This window comes from Styela clava, chromosome 5 (genome assembly GCF_964204865.1).
Source record: "Styela clava chromosome 5, kaStyClav1.hap1.2, whole genome shotgun sequence".
Taxonomy (NCBI): Eukaryota; Metazoa; Chordata; class Ascidiacea; order Stolidobranchia; family Styelidae; genus Styela; species Styela clava.
The window spans coordinates 10,708,290-10,727,323 of record NC_135254.1 but is presented as its reverse complement, the minus strand read 5'-3'; the positions used below and the strand labels follow the sequence as shown (position 1 = coordinate 10,727,323).

Below are 19,034 nucleotides of genomic sequence, written 5' to 3'. Positions count from 1 at the left end.
AGCGAAGTTAAATAATGTGCTTGTCAGTCTAAATTATTATCAGGTTTTTAACTATTTGATCGGGAATATATGCTAACGAGAATATATGCATCAGAGAAAACTAAAAATCGAATGCGGCTTCTATTAGCCTAGAATGGCTTTGCCTGATAACTATGTGTTTGCACAATGAAAGAGTTTGTTTTGTATTGCACTGTTTACCTATTCTTGGCACTATTGTGGCCCGCGAACCATGCAAAAATAATTTTGTGGCCCGCGGAGCCGACAACCTTGGACCATCCTGACCTAAAATTTTCCAAATTAAACAAAAATCACATATATATAAAATCTTGGTAAACGCTTTCTCATGATGTGAACCGTAGCATAACATCGATTGCGGTATTTGTGAATTGTGACGTAAAACAAATGTCCCCACGTAAAAACATACATGCTCGAGTGATTTTCTTTAGTTAGCTGACTGTCCTTAAGTTGGGCAATAAGGTATTCGATAAAGTATAAACTAAATGATTTAGTCTCGTACTAAAAATTAATTATTGGTAATGACGATTTCTCCAAGACTAAAATACTATCGATAAATACAATCAAAATTTATTATATTCATTTTGTTTTTATTTACCAAGTGTGAAATGAGTTCTTAGTAAATATTCCATTAGAATGAGTCAAAGCAAATTGATCTCGAAAGCGAGTTTGGAAATTTAAAAAAAAATCGACCTATTTTCCTTATAAATTTGAAAACAAGATTTCAATCTATTTACACTGGATGGTGATAACTTTTTGACAAAGCTAAAATCTGAATGAAAAAAAGAACATTTAGTTTAATTCATCTGAACTGAGTCCGATTGCGTTGTGAAGCAATGTTGGCTTTCCTTGCCATTATCAAATGCCCAAGTACATCCTGAATAATTGAATGTATCATCAATTTGAATCAGGATTCCAATCAAGTTTGGAGCTGTAGTCAGTTGACAATATTTTTATGAAGTGTTATCTACACTTTCACCTCGAATAAGAAACCAGAAGTAGTAAATAATACATAAAGAACAGAGCTTGGCGGACAAGAATATTTCCGGTTGCGCATTCCTAACCCAGTTTATTACACTCTGAATGTGGTGGTGGCTATATCAGCATATAATAGATGGATTTTCCTAATATGTTTATTTGGTTTCCACCGATAGACTGAATGAAAAAAACACGCACACATTTATAGATTTACATGTGTTTTAAGTTGGTATGTGTAAAACAATTTTTTTTTTTGAAAATGTCTGATATCCGGAATATAACTTAGACAAAATCAAGAAACGTTAACCGCATAATAGTCTTCCCATTTGCATTGTGAAGAACTTTGGATATGGTTTTTATTTGATTGTTTGTTTTTGCCGATATTTGCTCAACAACGATTTCGTAGTTGCTTGAAATATACAAATTTGTCGTAGTGACGCAAGCAAACTTCGAAGATGTGTTTTCTCCGTGAATTTTTATTGTTGGTTCCTTTTTCATGAGTAACTGAACGCTTGTCTTCTTGATTTCTTTGGTCTTGAGATCCTATAAGTTAAATACATAAATGTGATATTTAGCATGAAATGGCAAGTTCTAGCGCACAGTAAAAATGTTTAGACCAATGTAATGATTTTCATTCTATTTATAAAGGCAACCTGAATTTGAAGTCTGTATGAGAAGACCGACTTAAATGTAGTTGTTTCCCATTGAACTTCCAGCGATGAAGTTGTGCAAGTGTAGCGAGACACTATGAAGGGAACTATAAACGAATATAAATATTTTTTTGAATCTTATATAATTCCCTCTTTAATTTGTACATTTCAGCTGTTATAACTTGTGGTGAATGTGAATTTCTATATTATATGCTATAAAATCTGTAGGAAATGAGTTATTATATGTTCTGCGCTTTGAACGAAATTCTTTTCGAAAACGAGAAAATAAATTTCAATCGTTAATTCTGTTGTGATAGCCTGCAAAACATCTTATAATCCACTGATTTTAACAAAACAAAAATCGAATATCATTTCAGCTTAGGCGTCGAAATGTGGAACATTTATTTATTATAGTGTCTTGGCTCAATATCAGATTCGGGCGCAAAGAATTTTTTGAAAACGTAGTTCGAAATTATATGCTACTAACACATCGTAGCAGCCTCAATAAAAAACTGACTATTAATATCAACATTACCTTGGATAGCACATATACCTTGCTTTAAAATGTCTACCGTAGTATTCAGCCTAGTAAAATTTGAAACTGTGATCACTCGTTCATTGTTATTGACCTGGCCATTTGCAATAATCTGTGAATAAAAGTTGATTTTTATATGTTTCGGTTTAAACATCCGTTGTAGTCAAGCTATACGAGGTTAGGTCTTGTTCGTTACTAAAAAAATATTTTAGTTACCGTTTTATTTGTTATTTCCTACTCATATGATCCCAATTGAACTATGTAGTTAAAAATGAACACAAAGACATAAATAAAATTTGCTAGAACTATGAATATTAAAATCGTAATGGAGACAATCATACCAGAGAAAGCTAAATTAAAAGGGATGCCGGAGTCTTATTACATGCCAACACAAAGTTGTTTTTGCCGAGGTCGAGTTCAAATTTCCTCGGGTATAATTCAACTATGATCTATAGATGAACATAGCTCGAATCTGTTTTTTCAAGATACAGGTATTGAGATATTTGAGAAGCGATTTATTGTGCTAGTAGAGACCATGCTTGAAACATTTAATTCAACCTAGACTAAGTGAATTTCATCCTCACTCTGGGGCGGGCCAGCGGGGGAGAGGCAGCAGATCCAAGCTGTAGAGTTCACGATATTACACATTTTTCTCTGTATGTGTTTTATTCAAGTAAAGTTGACATGACGTGAATGGTCATGTGTGACTGATTGTGATGATGATGGTGGCTGACCGCTCTTGTCCGCCAATGTGCTCGTCTGGTCATTGCGTGATTTATCACATATTTCCAAAGATTCCCCTCATACGTGACCTTTAATTCATTCATTCTCATGTATAGCAACAGCTTTAATTTGTTTATCCCCCGAATTATTTTTGAAGTTGGGGGGCATCATTATCATAACTTCATACTGGACAGCAGCAAAGGCACGTCCATGCCCTCAATCCTAGCGCTGTTTATTCAAATACGTTCAAGCACAGGCAAAACGTGAATGGTGGCAAAGACTCGAATCATAGCGTCACTATAGTAATTATTCCTAATGGAAAATTCATTGCAAACGAGATCATTCATCAAATGCAGTGTATTATGGTTTGCAATAAGGAAACAAAGTGCTCTGATATCAAACGTATGGATGTATCGATTTGTGGAAGTTAGGAATTCAAGTGAACATGTTTTGACAATTAGCCACAGACAATCGCACAAGCTGAGATGCTGAAGAGCCGCGCAGCGTCCAAATAAACTGGCAGTTCCGCAATACACTGCCGTTATTGATCTGCAATTTTGCATGCATGACTTAACGTTTTGCTGGAGAACGAGCCTCATGTATCAGCGGAGATCCTGGGCGTCTATCTGGGCGTCTAATCCAAATCAAGTGTGCTCGCAGTCACAAATGTCATCACCACTGGGGCTACAGTGATTAAATGGAACGTCGCCAGTCGCATATCAGCTCGAGCTCCCGCGATACGTCATTTATCCATGCATCATGCCTAATTATTTAATAGAAAAATATTATTTGAATGAAATATGTTTTGCCAATCCCAGATATAAGAAACAGAGAAGAAGCTGGTCTCACTCACGAATGCCCAAATAGAAAGAACATTTAAACAACTACAGTAGCCTACATTGTTACTTATCAATCTCAGTCAAAAAGAGTTTTATCCTGATAACTAATTTGGTTATACTTTCTCAGTCTTGTTGATGAACAATCTTTGATACACAGAAATATATTGATTAGACAAAAGGTAGAAAAGCTATAATATATTGAAACATAAAATTTCTCTTATTTCAATTTGTTACAACTTTTCAGATTACCTGTAATTCCTCCATTACATAACCTCCAGCACCAACTGCAAATATAGTAATCCCATTTGACCGAGCATATTTTGCTGACAAAAGCAAATCATTTCTGTCGGTAGATCTTCAAAAGATTTAAAAAATTATCTACAATCTACACACATATTTAAGACTTGTTACACGAGCATACCTTCAATAAATCGAGCAAAACGAAAACGGTTTTATACTACTTCTTAATTTTTTGATGTCTAAGATTAGAATAATTTGGTAAATAATAAAGTAGTAATCAGCTTTGAAATAACATTTATTTAGATTTTCAACAACTAATATCTTGATGGTATAAAAATAATATATATCGCGCAGAAACCCAAGTTGAAAAACAAAGGGCTAAATATACGGATATATCAAAAGAACTCTGCTAACTACCCTTACAAGAACCGTAAACATTAACAATAATAACAAAAACATTAACAACAGTTAACGATACAATTCAAAGGTGCATTTTACGTGTATTCAGACGTACACACAAGTTATTACCTTCCATCTGTAAATAAAATAATGACTTTCTTCACTGAAGCATCATAAAAACGATCAGATCTCATGAAATCTTCGTTCACTGTTTTGTTGATAGCATGTGCAGTGTAAGTTGTGAATCCATGAATTGATATTTCGTCAACAGCGGCCTAAAGAATACTCAGTTATTAATTTAAAGCTAATTGCATTTTGAATTCTGAAGGTATCACAATTTTGTGAACAAATCGTTAAATAAGACAATTCATACGACAAATATAACTTTAGTTCTTTTTCGCATAGAACGTGACCCCAAACTATCTCACTAGCTTTGTTTTGCAACTGCGTTCATTGTACATGTGAATCTAAAATATGCTAAATTCTGGGTTTTGTTTTTTGTTGTTGTTACGGATGGAATTTTTTAAAAAAATTATAGAACCAAATGATTATCTCGAAAGTTTACTATTGTATTTTAATTAGAGAGGAATACTTTTTATTCCGCCATGTTCGATACCTCATCAGCAAGAACTGTGGTCTGATCTTACCGTGACGGTACCAGTCTCGACTGCTCAACCCTTGATGAATATTTTACCTTCAATTGGGCTTTGGTCTTCAGTTTTCCTAGCTGAATTTCAGTTTTTAAATAGGGCTGTGTGCTATGAAAAGAAAATGAAAATTATTTTATCGAATTTTTTTTATTGAATAACAATGAATTTGAAAATACAAACAAACGCCGAAAATGATTTTAGAAGAATGTATCTTAGTCTTACTGTACCCAGATAAAAGTCGTAAAAACACTCGCAGCGAAGTGGAACAAAGTGGAAAACGATCAAAACTAATTCCTTGTTAATTTTTAATAAAGCACTAAAATACACAACAGAGCTAAAACACTGTTGACATAATTTTGACAACTATGGTGATCATGATGATCTCATTTGACGCTTAAGAAGGAATCATTCTTCGCCACAAAGTTAAGCCAAATACATGTCATGGCAGCTGTTTCTAGGCAATTTGATCTTGACTAATAGAGCAGCTGCTTTCAAATAATTTAAATAAATTATTTATAAATGCGGCTTAAAATCTAATTAAATAAAATGAAATCTCTTTCTATAGCTTACTTCTCATTTGAAAACCAGTGTGAGAACTGAACGACGCCAATCTGTGTTAATCCGCCTAAGTCATAATTTTCTGCTACCAACTTGACCCATGACTTCATAAGCTCCCAATTCACATTTGTGATAGAACCCGATCCATCCAGCATAAATACAAGATCCATGGGCGTTTCCCGACATTCTGGCAAAATAAATTATTATTTGAGACATAACGTAATGTAATCCTATATTATCTAAACAAATTTTACCATTTCATATTGTCAGGCAACCGTTGTTACCGCTTACTAAATGTTCAAAAATGTGAATATTGTCCCCCTAAAATGTTTTCAGCCGTTAAATACGATTGACTGTGAGCTCTCATCAGTTTACTGTTAGTGTACCTATAATTTCTAAGATCATTCCAAAAACTCCATGTATATGGAATTCAATACCTCACACATCTTTTACTGATTGTATTGATATGAACTGCTTTTAAGTTTAGTGCCGATCGGTATTTACCAACACTCAATTCTATCCTTTAAGCTCTTATAGTCTCAAAATCTTTGATCAGATCAATCTCCCTTATACCTGTATGAGTAACCTTGTTTTCAGTGAATTTTCTAAAAAAAAAGTCATAACAATGAAATAATACCTGCTGCGTTCAGATGCCTCGGATATTGAAGAAGAACCAACAAAAATATTAATTCGATTCTCATTCTTCTGAATCATATAAGCTGACAAAATTCAAATATAGATTGTAATGCTTTGCGCATGTAACTAGCAGTAAAAATGATTAGCTCTGAAAAACGTTAAACGCTCTGTTAAACAAAATGAATAATAAAAATACCAAAACATTTTAAAGAAATTTCTTCCACAAAGAATTGATAAATCCTTGGCATTTAGTTACCTATGCCACTAGTATATTATTCTTTCATATATTATTGAAATTGAAAATATGTACAATAAGTCAAATACGTGCGCTTGATACATGCGTCAATGCCCCATTTACATATCACTGCTTGTTATCGCCATTCTAATTTCGGTTCGAGATATTCAGTCGCAGTGCAAAATTCCCATATTTTTCAAATATACAGCACAAGTGGCTAAAATGCAATGATAAACGAACAAATGCAAATTGAATACAGATTTAACTATACTATGATCAATTAAATGCGAGGGGATCAACAAGGTTCGTTTTTTATGACTAATTATTTCAGTGAATCATTTTCGCAAACGCCAAAACGTGAACAGTTATTTTAGTGTATCTCTAAAATCCAGTTTACAATATATAATCGTAATTTTTGAATCAAATTTCGTTAAACTTTCCCAAAACTTGGTCAAATTCTAAAAAATTCGACGAGTCACATACACATACCAAATAAACACAAGTTGTCACTAAATATGTAGCTCACACTTCTACTTTCAGAAAATAGTGTTTGTTGCACAAGTCATCATCGTAATGTTACACTCATTTCTGCAATGGAAAATAAAAGTGTCTAATTACACCCCTTAGGAGAAAGAATGATTTTCGAGAAATCATGTTGTTACATATAATTTAATTTTTTTGTGTGTAACTTAAAACCTGAATTCATCTCATTTACCAACAATCGTTCATTTATTTCAACATATTTTTGAATTTTATGTTTTTTTTTTGTTCCACAAAACGAAATTGATTTGAACTCATGTATTTATTATTTTATAAATGAATAATTTTTCTACAAATATCGAATTGTGTATTTTGAATGATGGTTCAATAATCCTTCTGTCATTTACGATAGCACAGCAGTCAGTCACAAGAGATTACTAAACTTTTATTAGGTTAAAACTCTAGTATAGCCCACAATATTCATCGCTTTACCAGACTTTGCTTATAAAGTTGTCATGATATTCATGTATGACTTTAATAGTTGTTGTTTATGTAATTTCCATCTTCGTTCTGCTTAGATTGGTCATATTCTCCGTTGTTGTTTTCTCGACATGCATTTCCTTAGTAAGAAGGCCATAGTAATGGTTATCGTATGGCTTCTGTAGTAGAAGCCAAAACGGAAAACACAACCAATTAGCCAATCAATGTAGCAAACAATACAATTCTTTCATTTTTTCCGTCTGTTATTCATGTGTCATTCGTGAAATAAATATTTATTACTTTATTATGGTTATTGTTTATTATACTACAAAAACAAACAGAATATGATCGAAATATCATTTTCAACATAAGCGAATAATTTGAGTTGATCGGTGAAACCAGAATCAAAGATTTCATATTAAATAACTCGTCCAATATTAGAAACAATTCATATATTAAAATATGATACAGATATTTATTTTTAGGAAAGAAACAATTGTTGCGTTCAAATCTCAACTAAATAGGCCAATCTTGAGATAAACATAGGTGACTAGAGAATACCGCATAACAAGGCTAATCAGTCTTGTAATAAGTATTTTCTCCTGAAGCATATTCGTCATTAATCATCTCTTTGCTGTAATTTCAAAAATGTTGTGACTAGGAGGTTATTCAAACATCCCACTCGTAATAGGAAGTTTCATTTTGTATTCTATAAAAATATTATCTTTATTAACTTCATTACTCATATTAGACTTAGTTATTGTAAGGTAAGAACTGTCAGATCATATTGCTTATGATTTCATCCCGGCAAGTCGAATTAAGGTCTTATCTGCATCACTCTTCTGATAATGGAAGTAATGCGGCTAGTAATATGAACTTTAGTTGCAGTGTACTAAATATAATATCAAAAATTTTCGAATATTTACATTTAATGCTATTGTGGGCAATCAAATCATTCGTTCCTAGTTATGGCATGAAGTATTATGCATTGAATTATTTGCTTTGTAGATATGTAGTAGTGTTATCTAATCGATTCATAGATTTTGATGTTTTACTATTGTCTTGAGAAGTTTATGTCGTTACTCGTTAGTTTTCCCTATCTGGTATATATCAATCTCGTTTTATTCAATTTTTGGATTCAAATAAGAATGTTATGGGGTAAGAAAGTTAGATAATTAGCGCGGAAATGAAGGAGAATCTTTTGATATTCGTTGGGATTTTTGCTTGGATGGTTGCCGTCGTTAGCGCAGGTTGGCATATACTATATATCATCATGACTTTCAAATGATGTGCTTATTCATAAACTCTTTATTTTACGACAAGGTAGAGGTAAGTGGAATGCATTTGGAAGTTACCAATACTACGTATCTGGAAAAGATGATAAAAAATCCTATGTTGATGGTGAAACATTCTGTAAAAACAATGATGGTGAGATAGCAATGATAAAAACTAGCGAGATTCAAATGTTTATTCAGAATCAAGTCTCAGCTACCTCAGGTAAACAAGACATTTCACGTTTTACCCCAAATCCCGAAATGAATTTGCTTAAGGTTATTTAACATTATGATTTTTATCTTTGTTCATGCGTTTTGGGATTTGTGTTGGAATTCTCAATACGTTGGTTTGAGAATTTTTAATTCGTCAGTCTTTACGTATTTGTTTTACCTGTTTTCAATTATGTACAACAGTCCTAACCAGCCATGTTTACATACAACCTTACATAACTTTCCATTAATCTGAAGCAGGGTTTCCCAAACTTTTTAAGTCGCGTACCCATATTTGTAAATCTTAGTTTTGTCGGATCCCTATGGTATGCCGAATCAATTTATGTGTCTAACCAGGAGAAAGGATGAGGAAGGATAATGTTTCATATATGTAGCAACACAAACGTCATTAATGCTTTTTACTGCTCAATTAAGCTAAGGGAGCCCAGTTTGGGAAATTCTGCTCTAAAGCATCTTATTGTCTACAGGACAACCCTATGGGTTTTATATTGGATTAAAGGAAGTTGGCACAAACGATACCTTCATCTGGAATGACAATTCGGAACTAACTTACACTAACTGGAACTCAGGAGAACCTTCTAGTGATAAACCTGAACCTTGTGTTGCTATGGGGTGGTGGCACACGTATTATGCAAATCTACCGTGGTATGACGTCAATTGCACTGCGAATTCGCCAACTGCATTTGTCTGTCAACGAGTAATCGGTAAAAAACTTTATTTGTAATAAATGTATACTAAATTTTCCACGCAATTTCTATTTCTTTATACAAATAAATATTTATATATTTTTAATGACATTGACTCCAATCTAGTAAATTTTATTCATGCCATGTTTACTGCCTCATACTTTATAGCATCGATTTAAAGTGCTTCAAGTATCACTTCATCAGGTATTCGCTGTTGCTTATTGCACCATTAAAATACTGTTTGATTTCAGTAGCACTTGGCATCTCTGCGACTGCGCGCATTTTAATCAGACACTAGTTTACATTTTTCGAGTGATTGCGACTGACTTTTCTTTGAGTAAAATCTCCTATAAAAAAATGAGAATTGAGTTAACTGGGTCAGATGTTTTAAATTTAACTGGATAAATTATGTTTAATAAAGAAAGCAGCGCCATATTATTAAATTACTGTCAGAAGAAATCTCAGTTTTCGATAAAACCGCCAAAAACGTGTCAGCTGAATTTCATCTAAAATATTCCGTACAAAACTTTTTTCGATTAGCTATAAGTGCAGGAAAGATTTTGAAAATGTTTTAACGTTTCCATAATGTCATCTCATCGTTATTTATACTATGCACAGCTATGCTATTTTTTCTACCGCTCATATTGTATTAACAGTTCATCTTGATTTAAATTTACTGATATCATATTGCTTTGAAATACTCGGTTGTAAAATATATAACGAATATTTTAATCTACATGTTTCTGCAGGCTGGAATTGGGGATCATGGGAGTCCTGGGGAAGCTGTGAATGCCCCGGAATGAGGCAGCGAAACCGAACTTGTGTTGACAGCGGAAGAATTGGTCCATACTCATGCAACGATACGGCATCACAGTTTGAAGTAAAATTGTTTTACATATATATATATATATATAACCAGTGGTGGGTTCAAATTTTTTGTCAGCCGGTTCCTTCACTAAAGTCATCTTTTTCAGCCGGATCTGTTACAAATATAACATTGACAGTAACCAGTAATGCTAACCGGTTCGCTGATCTCATAAAATTCCGTGAGACGGTTCTATAGAACCGGTGCGAACCGGCTGAATCCCACCACTGTATATAGCTCATTATGATTGTGTTTTCGTTCAAAATGCTTCCTTATTACCTGGCTATTTTGATAACTATTAAATTTAAGTTTAGGATTTTATAGGGTCCTAGCATGTCGATTAGTGTGTCGTTCGAAAACTAACTTTCCAATGAAATAAAAAAAAAATACCCATACATATCCATGTTGAGACTCAATTACGTTATATAACAACCGTTTTGTAGATTTTTGTCCCTAACTTCATCGACGACATTAATAGCCACACCTAGAATTGCCACCCAGGTAAATTTATTCAAGTCAGTTTAGTCGTATTTTGTTACTAATTCAGATTGATTGACGTATCAAAATATTTCCATAATCCAATTTTGAATGTGACTTGCGAACCCTTCAGTCCGGACCCAACTAATTCGGATTTCATTGCCAATCATTTTTTGATCATTCTACATTAAATATTAAATTTTTGACTTACATTTAGTTTAGTTAAAACACCTACATGCACGATTGAACAAATTGAACGTTGTTTTTAGATATGCACGCCATCCGCTTCCTGCAATGCAACTATGCCGTTAGTGACCACAGCTCCGACTCCACAAGGTGAGAATGAAAAACCCATGTTACGTCTTCATTTCCCATCAAACTGGACACTTATTGCAATCGTCGGGGAAAAGAGATGGGATATATGAACAATGGGCTCTGTTATTCGCTTCCATATGAGTCACGCCAAAGCCAACTATTTTTCGTAATTATTTTTCAATTGTTTTCACTAGCTCACGCATTTTCACTGCGCATTTTTCGAGATACTGTCATTATTCTATTATTTGATATTTAATTGGTGAAACAGATCGAGGAATCTGGTTTTCTAATGGAAGTTATGAATACTATGTTCCAACGGATGGTAGTTCAGGATCTTATGAAGATTCGAGAACATTTTGCAAAAAAGTTTGTTAGAAAGTTAGAACTTTGCTGAAAACCCCCTTTGTATATCTATATATATTACTATCTAGCTGATTGCATTTATAAAAAAATAACAGTTCCAATATAGGTAAATACTGGGGAACCTGGTCTTCTTGGAGTGAATGTAACTGCTCAACCATAATCAAATTGAGAAATCGCACATGCATTAATTCTCCGCGAACAAGGCTCGATGCCTGCGCTGGCAGCCGCAATGAGGTATGTAGAAGCTAAATATTTAATGTGTACATTTTATTATTTTTTTGTCGTCGTTGTTGTTTATTTTATCTGCAGTTTTGTACTGCAGTGTAGCTTTAACTCGATGTCAAATTTATTCACAGCTATATCAAATGATAGTTTTTCATTCTCGAGTAACCACGTTATAAAGTGATGGCATTCTCCATTCGGAATAATCTACTTAAGCATGTTAGAGAGGGTCTTGAACCTCAAAATAATATAGCGTATAACGTCGAACTTATTTCCACGGCATGATCAAATCGTTTTGGCGGTGGAATAATCAGAGTGATACTATTGTATATCATAGCCTGTGTATATTTAAAATATTATTGCTTTCCGGGTATGTTACAGAAACTTTTGCCATTTAAAAGTACTGTTTGGGAATAGTAATAATAGTGATCAATTTCAATTTTCCCTTAGTTTGATTTAATATTTTTAACAGACTGCAAATTGTACAAAAGACCCGGCTTGTTATACGACTACAGTTGCGGAAACCACATTTCAATTAACTACAACTGCTGGTGAGTTAACCACCTCGTCCACAAACGAAGAACCCACCGACGTAATGACTACCATGACTACCGGTGTGTATGTTGTGGCAAACGCAACCTTTAACTTGCACGGCACTTCATCTTCATTCGCAGGTACGGAACAAGACCAAATGACGACAGTGACTTTTTAATTCACATCTAAATTTAGAATTAATAGCACTGAACGGGCATAAATTTTTGCCCATTCAACTATCCAGATCGCCGATCAGCCACGCTTTTAATACGGAAAGCACGATGATTACAGGCCTTCAACCATGTCTCTCACACAGATAAATGAGAGGAGAACGACGATGGCAAATGAGACAACTTTCGGTAGCGCAGAAATACCAAGTAGCTCATTGGAAACCACTATCCCTGCAAGTACAATTAGACAATCAACGTACGAAACGAGCGAAGGAAGTAATTTTGAAGTCACATCACCCATTTTGTCTACAGCAACAACTGTAATGAAAACAACCACCGGAAGAATTACTCAGTTTGATTCTACTCCCACAAACACTGATTCCACGTCTACTGCCGCCACTACAAGCTTTGAGCAGAATTTTACAGTCATTACCAATCCGGAATCTAGTAGCAATCAACACGCAACGCGCAAAATAACAGCAATTTATAATTTTATGGCTTGATCCTATACTAGTAGCTGCATGAAAGCAACAATCTATATTTGATCAGAGTTAATATTGGCAAAATCCGCCTTAAACCAAATTCAAATAATACCAACAAACGTAACGTGGGATGATTATAACAGCATTAGCAATAGTTTACCATAACAAATCATAAGTTTATACAATCAGTTTCACCTTTTCTACAATTGAGTCATTTATTAAAATGCACGCGAGAACGTGGCCAACATTTGTTCATCGATCAAAAGACCAATTAGAATGTTCAAATGTATAACATCAGAATGAAGCAGTCAAATAACTTTCGTACGATTAATTTTCAAATGGTAGCGTTGCAAAATATTTTAAATTCAGTTTCAGCTCGCGAAAATGTGTCAGCTTGTTTAAATGAACATAATGTATTAAATCAATTTTCTGATCATTTATATTGTACTGATATTAATTCCTATATTATCTCACACAGAAGTTCCTGAAATTTCGACGATTGGAATTCTTCGTCCATCTACACCCGCTGCACAAACATCAATTATTGGGCCAGTCGTGGGAATTATCGGAGGGTTTCTTCTTTTAGCGCTTATCATTGTTTTTATACTTTCAAAGCAACTCAAAAAAAGGTAGTATATCCAACATTATGACATTACATCTTTTATGAATAGTGAACAAATACCAAATATCTTTTTAATAGGGGTTTACTCATTTCACCGAGAATGCATATAATCTAAAGTTTTGCTTTCAGCAGAGGCCGCGGAATCATAAACACAGGAGATCGTTGTAATTACAATGAAGGGTTAGAAATGGAAAATCAACTTAATCCGAGAGATATAATGTCAGATCGTAAGTTAATGTAACTTCATTTAAAGTATTACGTCAACGTATTCTATCTGGGTTGATGAATTCTTATACTTTACTGTCCATCACATGCTAGTAAATGTATGACAAACAAAAAGGAATACTCATTTCTATGTGCACCATATGATTATCTTATTTGAACTATATGCCTAATGGGAAAAAAGTGATTTTGCGGGAAATATATTAAGAATATATAGCATATAGGAATACTACACAGAGAAGCGTAAAACAAGAAAAGGTGTTACATTTAAATCACAACCTGTTGCAACGATACCAACCGATACTAAATAGAATCTTTCCACGTAAAAATTCAGAATTGTTGTTTCTAATGAACTTCATCATGCATTCAGTTATGGTGATTATATTAAAATAAGTAACTCGAGTAGGTAATAGCTTGTATGAATCCTTATTCAAATCTGTAGTCAGTTAATCTGAATGGCTCCGACCTATTTTCCAACTCCTCCAAACGAAAATGCTTCAAGTGTGTCAAAACAGCTGCTTCATATTAATATTTATCACTAACATGTTTTACTGCTACAGATCCCGAAGATGTGGAATTAGGTCGAGACCATTCTCAAAATACGGAAACTCTCCGTTATCAGACGTTTGTAAACCCTGATGGACAGGCAGACAATAATTCTCACTTACCCGAAGATCAAGTTGACTCATCAAACGGGCAAGATTCCCTCCACGCCATTGCCGATAACCATCAGAATCAGATAAACGATGTGACCCCAGAAGGCAACGACAATGCTATATATACTGCTGTAAACAAGACAAAATCGAAAAAGTTATTTAAATCCTCAAAAGATTTGGATGCGGCAGATGTATCAGAAACTCAATACGCTTTCGTTGATAAGCAAAAAAAGAGCGAAATAATTAATGTTTCTTGTTATCCTGACGAGAACACCCCTGAGGTTTACGCAACGGTTCAAAAACACAATGTTGTGGATTCTGAAAAAATGTCGCAACCAGAAAATACCTTTGATGGAAAGCTAGTGCCTGGTCCGACTTACGCTACCGTGCAGAAGACCAAATCGAAAGACCCCGTGAAACAGGAAACATCTTCAGATGGAGACGACAATAAAGTGACCCTTGCTGTTGTACAGAAACCCAAAAAAGATGATTCTTCAAACTTCAATGAAGTAACTTATGCAACGGTCAATAAATCTGAAACAGATCAGAATTCCGATGTCACGGGAGATGCCGAAGGGGCTGACATTGAAGTAAACGATGATCCATATGCAAATATTGACAACATTGAATAAGGATGGGAAAGTCAAATTAAACTATAATCAATATCACATATTTATTTGATCAGTAGCAGAAAAACAGGTTCATACTGATGAATAAACTTACTGTGACGACCTTTTGGTGTTTATTTTTGATTTTATGGTTTATGACGGGTTTGGATATTCTAAAATTGCTCAATAGAATGATTTTGTTGTTTAAGTGTAGTGCAATTGCAGTTGTTTTGCTATAGGTTGTACCGGTATGTTAATCGTTGGTTGTACTACGGATTTGGTTATTGTCTTGTCAGTGCTGTTCAAGTATTGTGTATTTTTGTTATTTTCGTTGTACCCTTTCTGTTTTCTTGATTTTATTGGAGTATTTGATTGTATTGCGGATTGTGATTAATAAATAGAACAAAATAGTATAAATTGAAGTGAATATTGGGAGGAAACTTCAGATCATATTGAAAGATATTCTGAACTTGGATAATTATTACATAGACTGCCGGTACGCTACACTACTAATGCTTACCTAACTTCGAGCCATGTTGCCTCTGGAAGTAACTGTTGATTATCTAATATGTTATACATCTGGTTGGCTACTCTCATAGTGTGTGTACCAGGTTAGGGTTAGGTAGGGTTACCATATTTTTGTGACTTCAAATCGGGACGCCTCGAAAGGCAACGACCCCTTAGCTGTGATTTTATAACTTCACATTTCCCGATTTTACTACATAGGCCTACATTTAAAGCTATCTCGGCTGTCTTTATTGACCATATTGTTATCGAAATTTCATGCGCATATTCTCTGTCCAAATATCGGATTCAGTTCGAAAAATTGGAAGGAATTGACGTTAACGATACCGGTACAAATAATTCGAATTTAGACTAATTAGTATTGGTTTTACATGTGATACGTCTGCCATCAATGGAAATCAAACGCATTCACCTTCAGTAAGTAGGCTACAACAGTAACGAGAACATGTTTGTGTTTTATGCTGGAAAAGCGGTACTCTTGGCTAACTTATCGGGACGGCGGGACAAAACTCTGAAAAGCGGGACGTATGGTAAGCCTAGGGTTAGGCCATAATTTTATTTCGATTTCCCCCTATTTTAGTTGTGTTACGAGTTTGGGACTGTCTGTGTTAGTCAAGTGAACATGCCCTCTGCCCACAGGTTTCCGTACCTTCACACAACCTGATGTAAGATAGGCGAACAAAATTATCTACTTCCATATTGGTACACACACCTCTGGAGCGCCCCGGGTTGATTATAAACTGCTCCTGCTTTGTTTTTTAAAAAGGTATTTTCTAATCCCAATTAACTTTACAATAGTAATTTTGAAGCTTGTTTTAAATTGATTGAATGATGAAGGTTCAACAACTTCGCCCCATCGTCGACAATTTACAAAAGAAAACTGACAAAAAGGTCAACATAGTACTTATATATAAGTTAAATTTACAATGAATTTACTTTAATTGATTTTGTAAAATAATTATGAATTTGAACAATCCAGTTCAAACTGTTTTACCAAAGCGTTATTTTCATTGAAGGTGTGAACGAAACTTAGAAAATTGTCACGATATTCTTCTTCAATGAAACAAACAAGCAGTAAAGCAGAATTTTGATCCAAATCTAATGGAAAGTATCGTGTTGCTTCCACGTTGTGCATTCGGAACAATTACTTGGTTAACTATTTACAGATCGGACCCGGATCGGTTATTAGACAAAACGCAGTCGTTGTTCAAATCTTTACCAAACAAACTATATCTACTTTGATGCCATGATATAAACATGTATTGGGAACAATATTAATTTGTCTGGTTATCTGGAAGGTTTTTTCAAGTTATTTTTACCCTAAATTTTGACTATTTTTTAGTTTTCGAATATGTTACGCTGTTCTGCCTTATACTGCTTCATGTAATATATACACTGATAAAACAGAAAAAGAAAAAGATTCATAAGATTACATAAATGAAGCTGAATCCATACTTTTCAATCATGCATAGCATTGCCGTTTTCGTCTTGGTAACAATGTTTCATACCAAGATATAAAAATTTACACTGCCAATTTTATTTAATCGATGGGTATTTTTATCAAATCTAGCTTTTCCGTTTTGTCTATTAAATCTCGCAATAAAGGTATAAAATATGCAAAACTAAATTTCATCTGATTCTAGTGGTAGAGCTGACAATCGTGTTAAAATTTGTCATTTATTCAAATATATATATGCAATAAACTTGGTCGGAGAATTTTTTACTAACTAATTTGAATTTATTTTAATCGAACATTGAATTTAAAACGCATTTCGCAAATATATATTACTAGTTTACCTTCACGTATATAGCTTTCATTGTAAATTCATATAAATTTCAATCAAACTTCCTGACTTGGTGGTCACAGCCATTATTTGACCAAAATTTTGTTACTTAATCAGGCCCATGTTACAAGATTTGTTAGGCTCAACCACGATTTATAAATGGAGCTACAAAGTAACTGAATTTAATTTTATATAGTTGTATTCAACCAAAAGTCACATATGTGGAAAAACATACAATAAACTTAGGAGAGGGCTCTTGTCCACCAATACTGATTACTTTGGTGTTACATATGCCAGGACAAGTGTGAACAATAAGAAACTTACTATAAGATCCCTAAAAGTTTCACCATCATTTTTTCATATAATTCACATTGTGTAAATGTCTTGTTATAAATTTATCGACTCAAAACAACATAACGTATAGCTGCATGCATGCACGTATATTAGCAAGAATAGGAAAGCGTGGTGATGTAGAAACTACGTATAGAAAATACGTTAAAACAGTTAATGTAAACGAGTGGGATGTCTAAACTTCATGAAACTGAAAAAATATATCCATTTTGCATACATAAATTCTGTTCATTAATCGCTGAGGAGGATTAAAGTTATATCTTTAAAATAGGGCAATACAGGAAAGTAACAGAACATGCAATATTTTGTAGGTCTGTGAAATAAATAAGACGATTGGATAGGGTTTGTAGGAGGCAGGATAAAACGATTTGAGCTGGATACACGTGCGCAGAAGTTTTGATTGGTTGTTCAAGATAGAAAGGGAATTTCAAGTTATTATTGAGATTTTAATATATATGTTGACGTAAACGTAGGAATGCGATTCTTCTACTGCTACTGGATCTTCTGTGTCATGGTAAGTAAGAGGTTTGCAATACTGTGAATATAAAATAAAAAATTTGCATAATATAGATTTAGATAGCACCAAAACTTTACTTTCTAGAATCGAAGATGTGAAATAAATAATAAAAAAGGGAAAGGGTCTTCGTGTTTTTATGAAAAATTACTCTGAATGAATCAAGTATCATAAATGTTGAAGCTTAGTTGTTGTGATTTTTTAAATACCTGTTCTGGGCTCATCGGTTTCGGGTTGGACGAATCGACAACAGCAAACGCTGACAACATCGCCTCAACAGTTTATGATAATGAGATTGTCTTTGCTTTGCACTTCGTCAATCAATCAGTCCAGCAGACAACTCTAGAGGCAATATCGACATCGGATAAAACCAGTTCCCAGAATACGGTAGACAAAATTCCTTTCAACGGCATCGACATATATTATACCAACCCGATCAACAACAACAACTCAAAGCACGAACCTTTATGAATTTATTTCTGTCCAAGGTACGTGATATATGTAAGTCGATTCTCTTCAAAGCATGTATTCTGCACTCGAGATATTGTCCCAATTTGACACTCAATATTACAACGATGATGGAAATAATTACAATGTTAAAAATAAATAAATACATCCCCAAAAATGTTTTAATTTTCAAAGGTCTTTTAAAGAGTTTACGAAATTATTAAACAGTAGCCAGATAAAAATAGTCTATTAAAATTATTAGTCTCAT

General features: G+C 33.9%; 2 protein-coding genes across 4 annotated transcripts; one reads left to right on the top strand and one right to left on the bottom strand.

The window, feature by feature from the left end:
* Positions 1-3,648: 3,648 nt before the first annotated feature.
* LOC144422986 (collagen alpha-1(XXI) chain-like) lies at positions 3,649-6,381 on the bottom strand. Its single transcript, XM_078113127.1, has 5 exons — positions 6,225-6,381; positions 5,600-5,774; positions 5,074-5,137; positions 4,509-4,654; positions 3,649-4,095 (listed from the first exon to the last, which is right to left on the bottom strand). The coding sequence occupies exons 1-5, from the start codon at positions 6,286-6,288 to the stop codon at positions 3,981-3,983; spliced, it is 564 nt and encodes a 187-aa protein (XP_077969253.1). The 5' UTR covers positions 6,289-6,381; the 3' UTR covers positions 3,649-3,980.
* A 2,142-nt stretch (positions 6,382-8,523) lies between these two features.
* On the top strand, positions 8,524-15,547 carry LOC120344702 (uncharacterized). Of its 3 annotated transcripts, none has more exons than XM_078112832.1 (10): positions 8,524-8,668; positions 8,742-8,915; positions 9,391-9,627; positions 10,359-10,489; positions 11,221-11,287; positions 11,736-11,863; positions 12,324-12,465; positions 13,516-13,666; positions 13,789-13,886; positions 14,442-15,547. In XM_078112832.1, exons 1-10 carry the CDS (start codon positions 8,605-8,607, stop codon positions 15,167-15,169), a joined length of 1,920 nt encoding a protein of 639 aa, XP_077968958.1. In that variant the 5' UTR covers positions 8,524-8,604; the 3' UTR covers positions 15,170-15,547. The 3 variants fall into 3 exon arrangements, with proteins under 3 accessions (XP_077968958.1, XP_077968957.1, XP_077968956.1); XM_078112831.1 differs by having other exon boundaries at positions 12,324-12,525; positions 13,792-13,886; XM_078112830.1 differs by having other exon boundaries at positions 12,324-12,525.
* Positions 15,548-19,034: the final 3,487 nt, after the last annotated feature.

Bases quoted from the DNA above. Each gene is read 5' to 3' on its own strand.
- LOC120344702 (XM_078112830.1), top strand. From the start codon at position 8,605: ATGAAGGAGAATCTTTTGATATTCGTTGGGATTTTTGCTTGGATGGTT. The intron at 8,916-9,390 runs GTAAACAAGACA...TATTGTCTACAG, and splicing joins TCAAGTCTCAGCTACCTCAG to GACAACCCTATGGGTTTTAT. The intron at 13,887-14,441 runs GTAAGTTAATGT...TTACTGCTACAG, and splicing joins GAGAGATATAATGTCAGATC to ATCCCGAAGATGTGGAATTA.
- LOC144422986 (XM_078113127.1), bottom strand. From the start codon at position 6,288: ATGAGAATCGAATTAATATTTTTGTTGGTTCTTCTTCAATATCCGAGG. The intron at 5,138-5,599 runs GTAAGCTATAGA...TTCTTTTCATAG, and splicing joins CACTGGTTTTCAAATGAGAA to CACACAGCCCTATTTAAAAA. The intron at 4,096-4,508 runs GTAATAACTTGT...AATCTTTTGAAG, and splicing joins ATTTTATTTACAGATGGAAG to ATCTACCGACAGAAATGATT.